The following is a 20,942-nucleotide window of genomic DNA, read 5'->3' as shown; positions in this document are numbered from 1 at the left end:
ATAAGGCCAACACAGATTCCGAAAGGCTTGTATTCTACTCAGCTCTATCCAGTCAAGTATCTACCAGTACTAACACCTGGGTAATAGACAGTGGAGCTTCCCAACATATAACAGGATTCAGAGAGCACCTGGACACCATGGTAGAAAGTTATGATGAGGAAGTCACTATTGGAGATGATTCGAGCTACCCGGTGAAAGGGATCGGAACTTGTACCATTCAACTAAAATCAGGCATCTCCCTTCAATTAATAGGTGTGCTATTTGTGTCGGGTATCAAGCGCAACCTAGTTTCCATATCAGCTCTTGAAGACAAGGGATATAGGATCACATTCATGGATGGAAAAGTCTTAGCCTGGCCTAAAAATGCTAATATCAAGAAGGCACACACCATCGGAGTTCAACATGGATGTATGTATAAACTCTGCACCTCTCCCTCTCAAGCACTTGTTCATGAATCTTCCAACACTTGTGAATTATTGCATAGAAGATCAGGGCATCTTCATTTCCGTGCTCTGCCCTCTATAGAGAAAATGGTGACAAGAATACCTAAGCTAACTCAGGAACGTGAAGGAATCTGCAAAGGGTGTGCCTTTGGAAAGAATACCAAGGGCACATTTCATAGCAGTGAAAGTAGATCCAAAAATGTGTTAGAAATTGTTCATTCTAATTTATGTGGACCTATGTCAATACCCTCTTTAGGAGGATTCTTGTATTATGTTATTTTTGTAGATGACTATTCTAGGAAGACATGGATATATTTTCTAAAGTGTAAAGAGTCTGATGAAGTCCTTAAAAGGTTTAAGGAACTCAAGGCTTTAGTAGAAAATGCATCTGGTAAAAATATCAAAACCCTAAGATCAGATAATGGGGGGGGAATACATCTCTGAAAACTTTAAAACTTTATGTAGTAATGTTGGGATTAAGAGGGTGTTGGTGTTGGAAATAAGCCACACCCGGACTGACGATGGACTGGTCCAAGAGGGGCCAGTAGCTCAGTGGTAGAGCACTCCAACAGCGTATGGAAGGTCCTAGGTTCAAGTCCTAGTTGGTCTATGTCTCAACATGGTATCAAAGCCAGGTCCAGGCTAGGAGCCCCAAGCACATGAGAGGTGTGGCTTAAGGGGGGGTGTTGGTGTTGGAAATAAGCCACACCCGGACCGACGATGGACTGGTCCAAGAGGGGCCAGTAGCTCAGTGGTAGAGCACTCCAGTAGCGTATGGAAGGTCCTAGGTTCGAGTCCTAGCTGGTCCATGTCTCAACAGAGGGAGTTAACTATTCCATACAACCCTCAACAAAAGGGGGTAGCAAAAAGGAAAAATAGGACTATAGTAGAAGCAACCAAAGCCATGATTCATGACCACAACCTACATACCTCATTCTAGGCCGAAGCCTCTAGTGTTGTTGTATATATCCAAAACAAATGTCCACATTCTTTTCTTGATAACATAGGTCACTTAAGAATTTTTCGCTGTCCTGTTTACATTCACATCCCTAAAGAGAAAAGATCTAAATTAGAACCCTTTGGGAAGAAGGGAATATTTGTTGGGTATAGTGAAACTTCCAAGGCCTATAGGGTCTATATTCCTGGACAAAAACAAATTGAACTAAGCAGGGATGTAATATTTGAAGAGGATATTGCATTCAAAAGATCTAAGGAGGTTAATGAAACAGATGGTGAATCTCCACAGTACAATGAAAAGGATCACACCTCTGAGATTCAGAGGGAGACTCATAAACCAATTGAATACAATAATCACATTGAACCTATGGACTCTACTGATGCACCCAGAGTGAATAAGAAAAGACCACTTTGGGCTAGAAAGATGATTGAAGAATCTGAAAATTATGCAGCTCCACAAGGAACTTTCAGGGAAAGTAAAAGACCTAATAGATTCTCCAGTTATGTTGCACTTATGAGTGAACTCATAAATTCAGAACCTTCTAAATGCTGAAGAAGCCTTCCAACATCAAAATTGGAAAGATGCCATGACAAAAGAATATAAGTATATTCTCAAGAATGATGTTTGGGATATCGTATTGTTGTGACCTTTTCACACATCGCCCCATTGCTAACGAGGACCCCCTCTTTTCCTACTTTTTGCGTTGTTAGGTTAGAGTTTTGGCTGCTCAGTGGGCAATTTTGTGTTTCTCGTGCCTGAGTCTCGGAGTTTTGATCATGCCTAGTGTCGTTTAGGGTTTTTAAGATTATAGGATCAAGCGCATAAAATTGAGATTTTTAAATGATCTTGTTTTGTCCAAGTGTTGACCCTTTTGGAGCGTTAACGTGTTTTTTAAATATCCTCGTCGATGATTTCAAGTGCTAAGGTGTTTTCAGACATTTTGGAGTTGTTTTCTCGCTCCTAGAGAATTATTCAAGTTGATTTCACACTTTGTTCCGATGGATTTTCTTGTGTTACGCTCCAATTTTGATGAATTTGCCTAAGTCCAGTTGAGTTTTATTAAGTTTCGAAGTTTCTAAGTGATTCTGAGTGGAAAAATCAGCATTTTCCGGAGTAATATCCATATTCTAAGGGTTAAAAGGTCAAAATTTCATACCAGAGGTGCTTTTCCCCTCATATTTCTAACTACCCATGGTTTTCCCCACTCAAAATCCGAACTGAACATGGATTTTCCCCTGAAATCCATACTTGTCTCATTTTTCCACCATTGTGAATCCATATTAGGGTCGTTTTTCCCTTGGAAGCATTAAAATTTGATTAAGTGTCAGGATTTATCCTGACTACCCACGATTTTCCACCAGGGAGGTATGGATAGGTTGCGGATAACGTTTGCATCTATTCCACACCTGGGTCGATTTTCCACTAGGTCTTTGTGACAAGTTTTTGAGGATTTTTGTCCGGATTTTCATCCAAACTCGCGGCGATTTTCCATTGAGAATGCATTTCATGATTTTGAGTTCGGATTTTCATCCAGACTGAGGTCATTTTCCACCAGAGGGGTATTTTTGGGTGATGACTTATTGTGAAGTAATTTGTGTTCTCCTCATATTTGCAGCAACCTGCACATAGAGTTCATAGTCATATAACTTAGTTGTGAACTAAGTAATAGAAAGAAAATTAAAACTACTCACATATCAAATCCGATCCAAATTTAACATTCCAAGGTGTACACCACCTAATTCTAATAGTCCTCAAGATCCTCCATTTTCTACTCCTCTTGTCATTCCTTCTCACGAATCACCTATCGTCACCTTTCCTTCTGATCTAATACGCCCTCTTAGTAATCAAGAGCAAGCAAAATAAGTGCCTAAGTAAATTAGATCTGAGCTTACTGAAGAGGAAGCTTATGCCCTCTTATTAGAAAAACTTTCTAGCATTTTCGTTTCTTCTTGGTGAGCCATAGAAGCAATCTCAGTGAAGATGAGCATGAAAAACCACTTTATTGTTGAGTCCTCTATTCCTCCTAAGGGGAAAACAGTTCATTATGTTATGCCTGCAGATTTCCAAGATGTTGAGAGAGATCTGAGCTCACAATCACAGCAAAAGTATCTAAATTTCTTTAGGATAACCTCTCAAAATTGTAAAGAAATAGCTCTCAAGGATGGTCAAGATAAAGCTGCTTTTAAAGCTTAATTCAAACAACCTAGAGAATTCATTACTCATCTTCTTCAGCTTGCATCTAGTTCTTCATATTTTGTAACAAGTTTTGCATTTCACTAATCAACAAAGATAATTAGGTCAACTACTTGCACGTGGGCAAAAAACAAAAAAATAGATTGATGAGATTTGTCAACAAGAGTTGCCGGAATGATAATGCACCTTCTTCACAAGCAAGACTCTAGGTAACCACATGAGATTAAAGTCTCCCTTTCATTCATCAAATCTCTTTACAACTCTACAACAAACAGACCTTTTAAATTTGCTCAGGTTCCAAACATTGTGTGATGTCCCCTTCTAGTTGACATGTGTCAACTGAGCAGATTAGCCTATCACTGACCCTCGTAGGTTGATGAGGTTCGTTAGAGGGTCCTCCAGAGTTTGATTCGTCATCTTCAGAGCGAGCACTCTAGGACTGGTTTTCGTTTGAGGTCTCCAGGACTCTGTTTGAGATACTTTCTATTTTTAGCAGCCCTGCTATTTATAGCCAGTGGGTTGGGCAGGGGCAGAGTATGGTTTGGCAATCTCTAGTTCAGACAGCAGGTGATTCTGATGAATACTTAGAGAGATATTAATATTTAATTATTTTAATTAAATATTAAATGGGTGAACTTTAATTTTTTAATGTTTTAAAAGTCACTTTAAGTTATACTTAAGTGAGGGTCTATTTCTCATCAGATGGGGCCAGTTTTTATATTAAATGGAAAGTGATTTATTTTTGACACTTCAATAGTCAAAAATAAATAATAAAAGTTAAAAAATCATTAAATGCCAAATCGCACCTTTCTTGGGAATCACACCAAACCCTAAGTGGAGAAGATTAAAGAAGATTTTAGGTCTTCTTTTCATTATGTTGAGTTTTGATATTTTGGATTTGAGCTCTGAGAGGAGTTTTTGGCCAAGGGTTTCAATAGAAGATTCTTCTGCAGTGATCGGAGGTATCGGTGCAGGAAAACATGGGATTCTTGTACAACAACATCAGAGGCTGTGAAATATCAATTGATCTTGCTTATTCAGTTGGTTTCATTCAGGGACCAAGTTTGTGCTAATCAATCAAAGAGTCACCGTCAGTCTTCAATGTTTTGTTGCAGTAGCAAGAGGGAAACAGAGATACACAAAGGGGATATTATTTGGTGGTTGTACGGCTGCTTGGGAGTTGTGCCAATCCCCTGAAGGAGGCTGCGATCTGCATGTTGGAGGGTTGCAAAACTATATTAAAAATAAGCAGAAGGTGCGCCTAGCCTGGACTCTTCCATTAAGCTATCATGCAAGCTGTTTGGGCCAGTCTGGAATAAATTACAGCATGCTGTCATAATGGACTGTGTATGACCAGCAAGAAAGAAATAAGGGGTTTCAGAATTTCTTGGTATTTATCAGTTTCCTCTCTAGTATTGTTTGTTTATGTATTGAGGTTAAATAAAGGTTGAATAAATGTAATTAGGGTTTGATCAGTTTAGTATCGAATTATAATTGATTTCTAGCAATTCCCCATAGTTGCTTTTTGAGCTTGTAATAGTCAAAGTTATACTTGCTGTTCAAAAAATTGCAAAGAACAAACTTAAAACGCAACAGGTTCAACCAAACTTCAGTTGTCAGAGTTGAGGGCCTTTTGAGGTTCTTACACATTGGTACCCATTGACATAGCTCACCTCATGTCACCATCCTCAACAAATCTAAAATGGTTTCAATAATTGTCAAAATACTCGTAGAACCCTTGTGTGTTTCCAAGCATTGTTTGTGTTTAAACCAACACCTTGAAAGGGTTCGACAAATCGGCTTGTTCTTCAACCATCTATGGCACACAATGGTACAAGAAGGAAATTTTTCTCATCAAGGTAAGTAGTGTTCTGAGGACCAAGTTGGGAAAAAGCTCCCCAAATTGTTACAAAATTTTGATGCAATATGGCCCATTGCTTCTCATGGGGAAATAAATGATCCAATTGAGATCCATGAGCATTTCGATGTTTCTAGGAAATATCAAAAATCTAAGTATTTGGTATTTTCTACATTTCCATAATTTGCATTCTAGGAGGCCTTGTGAGCAAATTAGGCCCTCTGCTACTTCATGAGGGGAACCCTCCTACAAGTCTGTCTAGATCTCTAGGAGTTCTTTCTACAAGTCAACATTCAGGCAACTATCGGACAGCCTTATCTATCTTACCATCACTAGACCTGATTTGAGCTATGCTGTGAGTTACATTTACAAATTTGTGACAGCATCCAAGGCAAAACATTGGGTTGTAGCAAAGCGGATGCTGAGATATGTGGAAAGGACGCTTGACTTTGGCATTCTGTATAATAGAAGCAAAGATCCTAGGCAGGTTGGGTTCATAGACTCAGATTGGGTAAGTTTGTTGATGACAAGAAATCCCCTTTTGGATATGTTTTCAGCCTTGGTACGAGTGCAGTCACATGGACCAATAAAAAGCAGCATGCAGTAGCTCTTTTCTCAAAAACACAAAGGATTGAGGAACAATTAGAGCAGCATCTGAGGTAGTACGGCTCTAAAGGATGCTTGCAGACATGACATGTCCCAAGCAAGACCTTCACCCTTGTTTTGTGACAATCAAAGGGTGCTAAAGCTTGCCAAGAAACCAATATTCCATGAGCATACTAAATCTGTGGAGCTTCATTGTCATCTCATACAACAACTTGTAGAAGAAGGATCTATGATGTTGCAGTATTGTCCAACTAAGGATCAAACTGCAGACATTCTTATCAAGTCTTTAAGTCCTGACAAATTTGTAAAATTTTGTAACAAACTTGGTGTACTTAGTAGATTGACCATTAGAAGAGGGTATCAAAGTAATATTGTAATATTAGTTTGTAATGGTCAATCAACTCAGTAGAATAAACATTATGAATATTCTTTTATTCTTTTTAGATTAAGTTCTTATCCTCTGCTTTCTTAGGTGTCAATCTCATATCTCTTATTTATGGAGACTTCTGCTCCTTTGTTAATATTAAATATCTTGGTAATAATTTTTGATTTTAACTTTTCATGATATCCAATAAATTCGATTTTCACCCAACAGGCTAGGAGTTATGACCCCGCCAATATGGGATGCCAAAATTAAATAATTTCCAAGTTTTTCTTTTAATTTTGTAGCAAGTTCCTCCTCATCCTGCTGTCCACTTGCATATGTTCCATATGACTTTAAAATTATGAAGAGAAAATGACAACGAATATATTTACTGTAGAAATGTGCATGTAAAATTTTACCATAGTAAGCACAATATATTCTTATTTCTGTCAAAGTGATGCTTCAATTCACCTGTCCATAGCCTACATCAACACCATAAACAAAAGATGCGCCATGCTGAAGTAAGCAATCTGTGAAGCCACCTGTGGATAGACCAGAGTCTAATGCAACTTTTCCAGCAACATCAATATTTAATTGCTCAAGTGCTCCCTCCAACTTGTATCCTGCTCTGCCAATGGTTTTCTTGTTACAAGGGTGTCTAATGTGAAGAGAAAATCCCATGGCATATGGAATGCAAATATGTTGCCAACTGCTAGGAAGGTCAAGAGTAACAGAAATAATCACCTACATACATATTTCGGAACTTCAGCAGTAATTTCAATGGAAGCCTTATCTGAAACAGACATCCCAGCCTTGCCTGCCACTTGCCCATCTACTAAAACCTTTCCTGTAAAAGATAGAATCCCAACAGAAATCAGGCAACCTGGACATGAACATGGGTCAGATCAAATACGGATTACATATTCAGAAATAAATTAAAGTACAATACAAACATAACCTTCAACAATAATAAGAGAACAAACATTAGAGATATAATCATAGAATTAATTTACTGCTTTGCAATGGCATTTAACATAACTGTGCTTCTCTAAGCAGATATCATTGACACAGGCCTATAGGACTTAGTTTTTAAAAAAAGCTACACAATACGAATTACATATTCAGAAATAAATTAATGTACAATACAAACATAACCTTCAACAATAATAAGAGAACAAACATAACCTTCAACAACAATAAGAGAACAAACATAAGAGATATAATCATAGAATTAATTAACTGCTTTGTAATGGCATTTAACATAACTGTGCTTCTCTAAGCAGATATCATTGACACAGGCCTATAGGACTTGGTTTTTAAAAAAAGCTACCTAAAATTCCAAGTATTGATGCAAAGCACCAGAAAATCTAAGGAATGTAGCCTACAACAAAAATAGTTTCATGACAAACAAGTATATACTAAGCACTTGTTGAAAAATATGTAGCAACGGTCAGATGACTCTAACCGTTCAAATATCTAATTGGCCTAACAGCCTGTTGTGCGAATCGCACACCCATCCCCGTCTTGGACAGGGACCCCCAGTTTGTGCCTTTCTGTCCTGATCCTGAAATTTGGCTAAGTCTGGAATTCCCTGATCCTGAAATTTGGCTAACTCTGAAAACTGAGGAAACCTCCAAAAACTAGAATTTGCAATATAACTCCTGGAGGGCCGAAACCACTCTCAAACATCCTGAAAGTATATATGGAATATAACTTAAACTTATACTTAAATGTTATATTCCATATGCTCAATTTCGGACCCAGAAGCCAAAAGTTGGAAAAGTTAAAAGTTGCCAAACGACCCTCAAGGTCCGAAATTCACTTTAAACATCATTTTCGGACCCTAGGGCCGAAAATTCTAAATATAACAAAATCGCAAAAAGTGTTTCCAGGTCCGAAAATCACTTAAGCACCAATTTCGGACCCTAGGGCCGAAATTCGAAGTTTCTTCTAAATTTCCAAACGCGTTTTTAGGCCCGAAAAGTGAAAACGCGATTTTACAAAAGCGCCTCCAGGTCCGAAATCACTTAAGTCTCATTTTCGGACCCTTGGAAGAAAATAAAAGAAAACGCGAAGTTTTAAAATGGACGCTTCAGGTCCGAAAGTCCGAAAAACCACTTAAAACCCCATTTTCGGACCCCTGGGTTTAAAGTGAATCGTGAAATGTTTAAAACACGCCCCAGGTCCGAAGTTTAAAACGCAAAAACGCCTCCACCCCCCGAAATCACTTAAAACCTTATTTTCGGACCTCAGGTCCGAGGTTTTTGAACAGGGCGAAAAGTTTTAAAAAACGGACGCTTCAGGTCCGAAAACCCGAAATACCCATTTTCGGACCCCTGGGTTTAAAAACGCGAAATAAAAAAGGACGCACTAGGTCCGAAAACTGACGATAGCGCTTCAAGCCCCGAAAATCGTTTAAAGTGTCCATTTTCGGACCATGGGGCGAAATCGAAAAAAAGGTATAAAGGTGCGAAATCCTACAAAGCTCCTCTAGATCCGAAGTTTGCCTTGGACACCCATTTTCGGACCCCAGCCCCGAAATTTTAAAACTCAGAAATTTGTAAAACGCCTGTAAGCTCCGAAATTTGCAAAAGGATGGCAAGGTCCGAAATTCGCCTTAAGTCTTCAAAATCGGACCCATGAGCCAAAAGTGAAAGGTTTTGAAAACTTGCAAAAAACGTTCAATGCTCCGAGTTTGCAAAATCTTACAAAGGATCCGAAGTTGTCTTTAATTTGCAGAAGTGTTCAAGGTCCGAAAATTACCCTTCAGTTTGCATAAACTCCCCATGTTCCGAAAATATCTCCAGTTCAAAATGTCTAAGTTCTCCAAAATTCACCAGAAAAGCATGAGTGTTATGATTTTAAAATTTGCAGAAGTTCTCCAAATCTCCGAATCGCGCCATAAGAAGATTTCAAAACGTCCAGGACTCGAAAGGTAAAAACGCGTAGAAGTAAATCGCCCGAACACCATCAAGACCAAGGATCAGATTTCACAATCGAAGAGGAAGAGAAGCATTTTCAAGATACATCCCGCAAAGAGCTTCTCAAGCCAGACATCGTAATTAAATTTAATGTTTGTTAAATTAAATTATTTAATTTTCCAAATTGATTTAATTAAGTGAAATTGGTTGATCGCAGGACGTCATCGAAGAACCAGGAGAAAGACCTGAAAGCGCAAACCGAGGAAGGATCGCAATTCAAGGCCAGGCGCTGAAGATTGGAAAAGAAAAGATGCAGGAGCGCAAGAACAGCCGAGCATTGGGAACCGTGCCGTTGAACAAAGATGAAGTCCACCGGCAAAATTGGAGGCAAAAGGCAAAAGAACACTCTGAATGCTGCAAGTTTATGCATTCTCGAGAAAAGGCACACAGTTGGATTTAAATCCAAAAATTCAGTCTTAAAGCTGAAACTACTTTATTGTAAACTGCCTATGGGTCCCGTGCAAGATATTTTTGTGGATAATTATTCCCAACCACCAAGAAGATTGGATAGACCTGAATTAAAGCCAAATAGTGGCAGGTAGTTGAGATTGTTGCTGGTTGGATAACTGAGAATTAATTCAGCATGGGTCAAGGTTGTCAGCTTCTGGAAGGCAGATCAGGACCCTTGGATGCAGTCCATCCTGGCCTCTGATTCAAAATTGTAATATCTATAAAAGGCAGAGGCCTTTCTTCTGCAAAGAGTTAGATTGTTAGATTGTTAGAGAGAGAGATTGTTAGATAGGGAGATGGTTAGATAGTTAGATTTTAGAGTTAGAATAGGTTAGATCTTAGCAGTAGCATAGAGATGCTGCAGAAATTGTTGTAATAGGCAGTTGAAATCAATATGTAAACATTGATTTGGTGTTTATTGTCTTGTTTTCATCCTGTTTGCATGGTTTCTTTCAGCATTTTAGATAGATCTTTCTATTTTGGGTGTGCAGGTATTTGATAGATTCGGGCTCATACCACTAAGGATATACTGATTGTGTATCCTTTTGTGTGGTTAACCTGAGCCTTCGATTGTGCTTAGTTCAATTGCAGGTGTCCGTCTGAGCTGCGCCGGAATTGGGTGCTTAGCCGTGCGTCTCCAATCTGAAAATCTTCCAAGTTCCTTTGAAGATTGCACCGTTCCTGCAAGGTTGTGAGCTATTCTGGCCAAGCAGGAATTGGTTATGTTGAATCCGTCTACCCGCATACCCGTGTTGTTAGTTTTAGATCTCCTAACCCTTTCCTTTTGCTCTTTATTGCATAATTTGAGAATCACAGCAGACTAGCTTGTTGCCAGTTAAACGTAAGTCCCCCTTGTGTTTCCAGCATAAACACATCAAGCCACTGAGAGATCCCGCAGTCAAGACCTGACAAAAGAAACCTTGAGGTAGTCTCCTTTGATCAAACTTAGAAAACAGCATTAGAGACTTCCTTATCTCAAGAGAGAGTAGGATAATCAGTCGGCTATTCTATTCTACGTTGGCCGTATGGAGTTTGCAGCAATGCGATTTCAGACACGTCAACACAGCCTTAGACATTTGTACGATAAATTCTTTTATTCCTACCCTTGACGGTACTTCACTGAATATCCGTATTCTGATCACAGATCACAATATTATATGATGATCGATTTGCTCCATAATCATCTATATGACAATCGGATTATACATAGCATCGATTATATTTGTATACCAATTAGCAAGTGCGATGATTAAATGTTGTTTATCAAATCATAGTATCGGTCACACTAATTATACCGATTACAAATTATTTGATTAAACGTTGCTTATTATTATCAATGGTTATCAATGGTCATTGCTCCACATAGGAGTCACGACTCTATGTGGAACTGTTAAAATAATATTAATATCTTCTATAATGGTCATCTTCTATTTTTAGTGGTCATCTTCTATTTTAAGTTGTCGACTTATTTAGCTTACTAAGTTAGCTTTTTATTATGTAATTAGCTTTTAAGCTTTATTTAGCATTTAGCTTTTTAGTTAATTAGCTTTTAAGCTTTATTTAGCATTTAGCTTTTTCTTTTTAGTTAATTAGCTTTTAAGCTTTATTTAGCATTCACACTTAATTTAGCATTTAGCTCTTTAATCTTTTACTTTAACGTTATGTTCTAATTCTAGAACATCGTCTTGTAACCTCTATATATACGTGTGTATATCGTTCAATGTAATTATCCGATTATTGAATCATTCATTCAATTTATTTTTCATGGTATCAGAGCGGATCGATGGGATTCTTTAAAGTTTGGCGAATTTTTTAATAAAAATTCATGGTCTTTTTTTTGGAATATTTTTTAGATTATTTTTAGTTGTTTTTTTATAAAAACCGATTTTGCTTTTTTAAAGCTTTTTAAGGGGTTTCAAGGGTTTCTAGTTCGTGGGCGAATTTCTTTGTGTTGGGCAGCAGTTCATGTTTTTTTAGGGTTCTGGAGATTTTTGGGCCTGCAACATGGAGGTTTTTTTTGCAGGTTGAAAATTTTCCTAGGGTTTCTACAATTTTCGACTAGGGTTTTGACCCTTCAGCACAAGTCGAAATTTTATTTTGGTTGTAGATTCTTGGTGGGTTTTTCGAGACTTCAACTGGGTCATCGTCATATTTTTTGGGTGCATCGTTTTCCGTGCCTCAATTTTTGAGCCGTTGAATATGCATTTTGTTTTCAGATTCTTGGTGGGTTTTTTGAGAGCTTTTTTGGGTTGGTCTCAGATTTTTATGGGTGCCTTGAATTTTGTGCCAACGAATTTGCCTTGGAATTTAAAAATAGTTTGCAATTTCTGCTAATTTTGTGGACGTAGGGAATTTTGTTGTCTTTTGGGCTCTGTTTATGTTGTTTTAAGTTTGCAAAAAAATTTAATTTATGGGTTTCTTTCAAACCTCAAAATTCGGGCCTTGGAATTTGTGTCAGAATTCTCCTATAGGGTTTCAGTTTTTTTCATCAGCTTCTTCTATTCTGATTTTTTTTTTAAATCAGATTCTTTTGTCTCTTGCTTTCACTCAGTTGACCTCGATCAACCTTGATTTTCGTGATGGCATCATTAACCAACATCATGTTGGAACACAGTCAAAAGTTCAACAGCCTCAACTACAACACCTGGAAACAGTGCATGTTATCGATCTTTGAGTATCGTTGCCTTGAGCAGCTTGTTTTGGGCAAGGAATCTCGTCCTACAACAGCAGGTGATGATCAAGACAAACATGATGTGAAGAATCGAGAGGTTGTCATGCTTATCAAACTCTCCGTCACAGATGATCAACTCCCACAGGTGCCTTCGGGTAAAACAGCAAAAGAGATCTGGGATCTCTTGAAGGATCTTCATGAAACGTCCAACAAGAGTCGAGCTTTCTTTTTGAAGAATATGTTGTTTTCTATCATGATGGATGAGAAGTCATCTATCCTGGCACATCTCATGAAGATCAAGGAGAGTCGTGACCAGTTGGAAGCTATAGGCCGAACCATGGTGGAAGAGGATATGGTACTGATCACGCTGAAAAGCCTTCCCAGATCCTACGAGCATTTCATTGATACTCTCAATATCTCATCTACTAGTGTTGATCTGAAGTTTCCTGATCTCTGCAACAAGCTTCTACAGCAGGATCAATGGAAGCAGCAATTTGGAAGCAACGCTAGTTCGTCCACTAAACAAGCCTTCATAGCTGAAGTCTTGGATAAGAACAAGGGTAAAGGTCAATCCTTCCAGCAGAAGGGGCAAGGTCAATATACGCAATCTTCGAAGAAGAAAATTGTACAATGTAACTACTGTCACCAGTTTGGCCATATGAAGAAAGATTGCAGGAAATTGTTGGCATCCGTGCAATCTAGGCTGGGAGGGTCTCAAGAACAAGAGAAGACTCATGTTGCAGAGCATTCTGGAGAGGAGTCAGCCTTCTATGCTTTGTGACAAGCAAATTTCCTGTTTGGTTAGTTTTCACATTTTTTTCCTCAAAAATTGTTCGCAGGGTTTTGAATTTTTTTCCTTAAAAATTATTATCTGTCATCCGCAAAGCTTGCGTGAGATTTCTAGGTTTTCACGATTTTTTCTTCAAAACTTGTTTGCTGGTTTTTACGATTTTTTCCTCAAAAATCATCTGTAATACACGAAGTTCGCGTGGGAATTGTGATTCGCGAAGTTCTCTGGTTTTGATTGATTTTTCTCCTCAAAAATTGAGCTTTGTTGCAGTCACTTTGGGTCGCACCTGCCAGGCGAACATCTGCAACTGTGGTATCTTGTAGTCAGTTTTGGAGTTGGTACTCTTATGCAAAAGGGTTTGCTGATTTTTTCCTCAAAATCATTGTTTCAAGCTTCAGTAATTCAATTTATTTTTCATCTCTTCTATAATGGTCATCTTCTATTTTTAGTGGTCATCTTCTATTTTAAGTTGTCGACTTATTTAGCTTGTTAAGTTAGCTTTTTATTATGTAATTAGCTTTTAAGCTTTATTTAGCATTTAGCTTTTTAGTTAATTAGCTTTTAAGCTTTATTTAGCATTTCGCTTTTTCTTTTTAGTTATTTAGATTTTAAGCTTTATTTAGCTTTTAAGCTTTATTTAGCTTTCACGCTTAATTTAGCATTTAGCTCTTTAATCTTTTACTTTAACGTTATGTTCTAATTATAGAACATTGTCTTGTAACCTCTATATATACGTGTGTATATCGTTCAATGTAATTATCCGATTATTGAATCATTCATTCAATTTATTTTTCAGGAACCATGTCGGTTCCACATAGAGCCGTGACTCTGTGTTGACCATAGAGTGCATATGTCATCGGCTCTATTCCATTCGATTGAGATATGAGGTTGATATTATAAAGTATGCAGTCGTTATTATTAAGAGTACAGTCGACATCATTGTGGCATAAGTGAGCGATCTGCAATACACTAAGTTTGTGATATTGTGCAGAATATTGTGTGATCTACAGTTACATAAATAATATAATTCAAACTATGAATAGTTCGATATATATAGTATAATCAGCTTTGAAGGAAATCCTGATTCATATATACTACTGTGCATAATTCAATATTACATTGCAATCTGAAAATTTATCAAGACATTTGTAATCTATATTATATTCTGTAATATAATATTATAGATTAAACCTAAGTGACTATAAATTTGAAAAATACCATATATATAAATCCGATCCAACTTTAACAGCACTTTACCTAAAACATAACATAAGCATCACTAGAATCACAATTTGAAAATTATCCTTAGTGGATGTTGTAAATTTCCTTGCACTTTTACTATATGCGCATTGCTTTTCAGCATAATCAATATAAGAGCATTTTACCTTCCCAAGAAATTAATTTCTGTCCTTGAATGTTATGAGTTATCAACTCTCAGATTCCAAGATGACAGACATTAAGTTCTTACCTCGAAGTATCCAGGATTGTATCATGGTCCTTGAGTATTGTGGAAATCTTTGTACACACATCTCATCAAGTCTTTGCCTCCTGTATCCAGTAAAACCACACTTAAAATGATCCAAAAACATGTTCTAGAAATGAGTATTCATGTACAAGAAGAGCTACAGGAAATTTTAGAAACATGTCATCTAATATTTATCTATATTTCCAATTTAAACTCACTTTGATTGACCAAGGATTTGAGGCTTTAAAAATGATTGAACAAACACATCCATATGCATGAGGGCAAATGTGAAGAAATAATGTAATCAGATGTTTAACAAAAAACGAGAAGGCATGAATTATTTTACAAATAACACAGCAAACAATGCTTCATAAGGAAATAAGACGCCTTGTGAATTTTCACTTGCTTGTATTCATCAAATGAACAATGAACTACCATATATCATTATAACAGCGTGTAACTGTTATGCTCTAGCTACGATCTTTTATTTAGGAGAATAGCATTGAGAAATACTAGTGACATACACTGTTAATGCCTTACAGGCTTACACCAAACAGATCTATATATGTGGTAAATGGTACTACATTAGTAGACAATGATTACACGATAACAAAAACAGCTTCCCACAATGGGAAAACTGCTTTTCTTGCATTAAAAGGTGACTTTTATCATTCAAACTACAGGCAGTTGTTCTATTCAATTACATAAATCATCTTATATAACCCTCTATAGCTGCAAGACACAACTCTAAATATAAGATTTCCTAACAATTATAATAGAATAAAAATATATTGTGTGCATCAATCTCCTTGAAAATCAGTTAAGTGTCCTTGCTTAATCTTTTGTTTCTACATTAAAAGAGTAAGCATCCATGCTACTGAAGCTGAGAACACTTTTCAACGATGGTAGTTAAAAAATGGACGATGCTGCTCTTGCACCCTATACAAACTTAATAGACAGGAAAAAGCTGCTTTCAACCAATGCAAATGTAGACACAAATATAGTTTATTAGGTTGTCTGCTGAGTTTTCAAGCATTTAAGCTGTTTTAAAGTACAACTGATCATAAGAAAGATTATATACGTTGTTTTGAAGTTCCAAACTTGAAGCCTGTTGCAGCTTGTGATTAACACTTTACATCCAAAACTGCCAATTGCTTGCTAGCTACTTTGCACTGTAAGTAATTCTTAGATTTTACATGATACATTATAATTCGCCTAACAAGCTCAGAAGGGCATATCTTCTGAGGCAATTGATATCTATCACGATGATGCTAGCTCTGGTCCAAATTATTGCTATTGCTTTATCATGCAATGTGTACCATTGCTAATAAGCCATTATAGCATAGGAACTAATGGGAAAGGCATTTGCTCCCGAAATTGAACTTTTCCATGCTTCAGTGTGAAACCATGAGAAGGGTTTATAGTTACTGTGTTCTCAGCGCTTAGAGTGATATAGATTTGCTTTTAGGCACTGGCATATGTCTTTATTTCCCATATTACTCATCCCGTAATTGGACAAAGATTTCGACAAGGATATAAACATATGGAAAGATAATGCTTTAAGCCAATACAAATGTAGATACTAGATAGAGATTATATATGTAAATATAGTTTATTGGGTTATCTGATTAACCTTCAAGCATATAAGTTGCCTTGAATTACTGTTGACCATAAGAAAAACTGAAGCTGCTATTTGAAATTCCAAACCTGAAGACCATTGTGCATTACAACTAAACAAAATTGCATAGTAACCAATTCTTATGTTTTTCCCTTCAGGCATATATGAATTACTGTTGACCATAAGAAAAAATGAAGCTGCTATTTGAAATTCCAAACCTGAAGACCATTGTGCATTGCAACTAAACACAATTGCACAGTAACCAACGCTTATGTTTTTCACAATAATCATAATTTCTAAATGAGCTCCAATTTTGATCCCAGGGAGTCTCCACGACGCAATACTCTAAACTCTAAGCATCCAGATGTATTGTAAGTGGAAGCAATATTCACGATGAGTCGGATATAACAATCAGAGAGTAACATGCAAGAATAAATAATAAAACTCAAACAACAAACTGTTTGTCAGTATCATGTACAAGACATACTCTCAAGAGAGAGATATGACATCTAACTTGTGTATCAAAATTGTTGTTACAAATGTATAATATGTATTTTACAAGGATAATAGTTACATCAAGAAGGGTTAAAAAATGGTTGGTTTGGAGTAACAGCTAATGGTTTGCCACCTTCTAGATGTGACAATGTATCTCCCAAGTGGATGTGTGCAGACAAATATGGTGACTTGGCACAATCCTAAAAGAACACTCTGACAAGGTGCAACATGGTGCAAAGTTGTGTGCCAACTGTAGGTGATCCAAACAAGCTGGGTATAGAACGCAGCATCATGCTATATGGCACTGATCTACTAAGAAGACCACATTAAGGTTAGGTGTCATTGGGAATGAAGTAGTGCTGTCATAGTGCAACATGGTATGGACTTGTGCAACATGCTAGACACTGCTAAGCTTAGGGTGCAGCTTGACCCATTGTGTCCCAAATCATTTGCCCTTTCTTCAGAAGTTTGTGATGGTCTCCATCACATCACTGTCAATGGAGAAAGTGAGCTCTAAATTGTTGAAGGTTGTACCACTTGACACAATTGGCAATTTGGTCTGTCTTGACCACACAAGTGACAAAACAACTATTGTGTGGCATTGCTGTTGTGTAGTGGTAGTCTCAATGGCCTAGTCCTTTTGTACTAGATGTGGGTATTCAGAGTCCAACTCAAAGGGTTCGAAGATACCACTGTTTCAAGAAAATCCAGGTATGGTGGCAGAATACATGAGGATAGAAAATATGGTTTTAAGAATTCTACATTGAATACGTGAGGAAGATCCAAGTATAGTGGCAGATCAAGAATGAAGGCATTAGCTCCAACCAAGCTTTCTCACCTATCATAAACTAATTAGGTGTGAAATGAGCACCACACTGCTCTTTATATTTATATTGTTGGCACAAGCTCAACAGTATTTACTAAACCTACAGACGAGCATATTGGACATGTTGCAAAAAGTTATTTGCCTTGTCCAATTGCTTTTCCTTCAAGCACAACATTGTACCAGGTAGTTCAAGAAAAAAGTTAATAGCTGTCTAAAACCCAAGACATTTCTAAAAGGATCATGCCTCATAGAACTATGCAAAGGTCTGTTATAAGATTGCATAATAGTCCCAAGTGCATAGTTGTGCATTGTTGTACATGTGCAACACATGGACAAGGGTGTGATTGACCACTTCTATCTATCCATTTTTCTAAGAATGGAATTGTAGACCACTTCAATTGGTGATCAGAATGATCAATTTCAAAAATAAATCCACAGTGACAAACATGGTGTCATTTTGGTGCTTTGTCATTAGTTAGACTAGATAGGACTCCATGGCCGGCCAGAACTAACAATGGTGTCATTTTGGTGCTTTGTCATTAGTTGGCTTGGGAAGGCAGCACATGATGCATGAATTGATATGGAAATCAATGTTGGCGCAAATGTGAGGCCAAAAAAAAAATTGTTGAAGCATAGAAAAGTCTTGCTTACTCTAAAGCCTCCTGTCTTGTAATAGTCTGCCTACCAAATGAGCCACTAATGAGCTGTGTTGACAAGAACACATAAATGATTGAGCTTGTAGAGAAGTTAGTTAGCCAACTAATGATCAGCAATCTCATCACCCTATGTGAGAGTACTATAGATTTTGCATAAAATTTTGATTAGCTGAATAACGGGAAACCCACTATATGACGCTCTAACTTCTCCTATCAAACACTCAGATGACAAGTACACAAAAGGGTAGCTAAGAGAATCCGTTGAGTTACTATCTTTTTCCTACTTCAATTTAGAATTTTAGTGACTGGATGGAATTGTTCTAAGTATGTCACCCACTTTATATGGCATGTCTTCTCCAATTTGCTTTGTGTATGCAAAAACTAAAGCATTTTATTATCAAAGTGAATGATGGTTGTCATCCCAAGAATTTAATGTTACCATTCTTTAGTAGCTTGCACAATGGCAACAATTGTTTTCCATAGATGAAGTCATGTTGAAATATGTTGTTTAATGTATTTGGGTTATACACAATCAAACGCCCATTTTGGTTGAGTAGAACATCAAGTGCATAACTTCATGCATGATTTGAATCTTGAAGAGCAGCACAATATCTAGCATGGCCAATACAAGCCCAACATAAAAATGTCATTTGAACTCTACAAAGGTATATTGTTTGGCAAGTGTAAATCATCAAACTACTTTGGTTTATAAGATTTTATGCAACAGTGAAGATATTTGTAAAATTCCAATGACGAATCTCTACAAGTAGTGTGCAAGTCCAAGAAAACCCATTAGCTCTATGAAGTTGCATGAAGTTAACTAGTCTTAGATGATTTTATTCTTCTTTGGATCTACTTGTAAGCAATAGCCAATGATGTAGCCCAAGTACTAAATGCAAACTGCTGAATTTATACTTGCTTAAGATGGTTTACCCATTATGTTAACACAATATGCCTAAGACGTGTGACATGCTTGACATGCCTCTCCCAAGATTTGTTGAAGATATTGATATTATCCAACAAGGTGATGATGAATCTATTGAAGGGCGTAAAGATGGCATTCATCGAGTGCATGCATAATTTAAAAGCTCAAGGGGTCACTTGCTGAAAAACTCATTGTTGAGTTTCAATACTCATTGAGTAACCCACCCAAAACTTCACAAATACCAACAAGCCCAAGCAAAAAAAGTACATGTCGATGAATATTATAAATAATTCACCACTTTCCTATCACCAAGATCCCCTACGGGTGAAGTGAGAGCCTATGGTGGATCAATATTATAAATAATGATACTGAGAAGACTGAATAATAAATTACACAAACAATATAAATCCTTCAAAAAGACACTAAAGTTGAATATTATTATTCAAATATGTTGGATAATATCAATTAGATATAAACATACAAATTATTGGTAGAATATGAATCAAATAAGATGCATAACTGTTGTATACTATTACTCCATTCCACAAATCACTTGCTAATGAAGAAAATAAAATGTTTTCAGCACAAATGCAATCCCTCAATGAGACTGCCCATAGGAAACCAAGAATAGAACAATTTAATGCTCCATCAATATGAATACAAAATAAATTCCAAATGTTGGAATGCCTATTTTATGAATATTTCAGTTTTTTAAAGTTTCCCAAATAATTAAATAACATTTATACTTTGGTTCTCAGGCCAATCCAAATTTCGAGTAATGTTACAATGATCAAAAAAGACTTATGTATTTTCTAGAATCATTCTTTATGCTTCCCATTCATTATTAAAGTTCAGTTTTAAAATTTATGCTTCCCATTCAAAATTTAGGCTTGCTAAGATTTTGCAAATTCTGAATGTTGGATTATGGTCGTGCATGAACATAGCTTGCACACCAATTGCAAAAAGGCATAACCAATTAATCATACGATCCCTCTTTTGTCTTGAAAGTTGTCTTCCAAACATCTTTATACTAGACAAGAACCTAATGATAACCAAGCATAAAATCAATTTTGGTGAAGTATTGTGCACCTTGAAGTTGATCTAGAAGCTCACCAATATCAAACAAGGGGTATTGATTCTTCACCATTACCTTGTTTTGAGAGCATCATAGTCTATGCACATGTACCATGAACCACCTTCTTTGCATCGTTTACTCACCTATCTAATCATGCAATTATTTAAGCACAATAAACTAGTTTCTGCATTCATAAATGACTCATATGAGAATAACAGCATATTTCAGAACATATAATAGTTGTTTCTTTATTCATTCAATGTATCTACTCATATGAAAATGGGGAAAGGAATAATTTTCCAACCACACAGTCCTCTTTCCCAACTACAAAAAAGAATTTATAAACTTGTCAACAATTGCCAAGGGTTCCAACCGTTAAACCATTCTCACCAACCAACTGAAATTACAACATAACTAATAACTAATATATATTTCATTCTATCTACATCAACCCCTCCAAAAGAAAAGTCTTCTTCCAGACAAGAATAAGTAGACAAAACTATCACAGAAGGGCTAGGTGAGAAGGACATCCCTTGTAGCATAGACACTGAAGAGGAAGGAGTTGAGT

General features: G+C 36.8%; 1 protein-coding gene across 6 annotated transcripts in view; it reads right to left on the bottom strand.

Annotated features, from left to right (window-relative positions):
* The window catches only part of LOC131064983 (uncharacterized), a 109,120-nt gene that overhangs the window by 67,184 nt on the left and 20,994 nt on the right, over positions 1-20,942 (bottom strand). For 4 of the 6 annotated variants that reach the window (XM_057999327.2, XM_057999331.2, XM_057999332.2 and 1 more), the window contains exons 3-5: positions 14,783-14,862; positions 7,167-7,305; positions 6,894-7,050 (exon numbers count right to left, since the gene is read on the bottom strand). In XM_057999327.2, coding sequence (XP_057855310.2) covers positions 6,894-7,050; positions 7,167-7,305; positions 14,783-14,862 — 376 coding nt within the window. The remainder of the gene's footprint in view (positions 1-6,893; positions 7,051-7,166; positions 7,306-14,782; positions 14,863-20,942) is intronic. The other 2 variants (XM_057999328.2, XM_057999330.2) reach the window with 1 other exon arrangement.

The sequence above is a fragment of the Cryptomeria japonica genome, chromosome 6 (genome assembly GCF_030272615.1).
Source record: "Cryptomeria japonica chromosome 6, Sugi_1.0, whole genome shotgun sequence".
Classification (NCBI taxonomy): domain Eukaryota; kingdom Viridiplantae; phylum Streptophyta; class Pinopsida; order Cupressales; family Cupressaceae; genus Cryptomeria; species Cryptomeria japonica.
The sequence above is the reverse complement of the archived record's forward strand: the minus strand, read 5'-3'. Positions and strand labels throughout refer to the sequence as shown.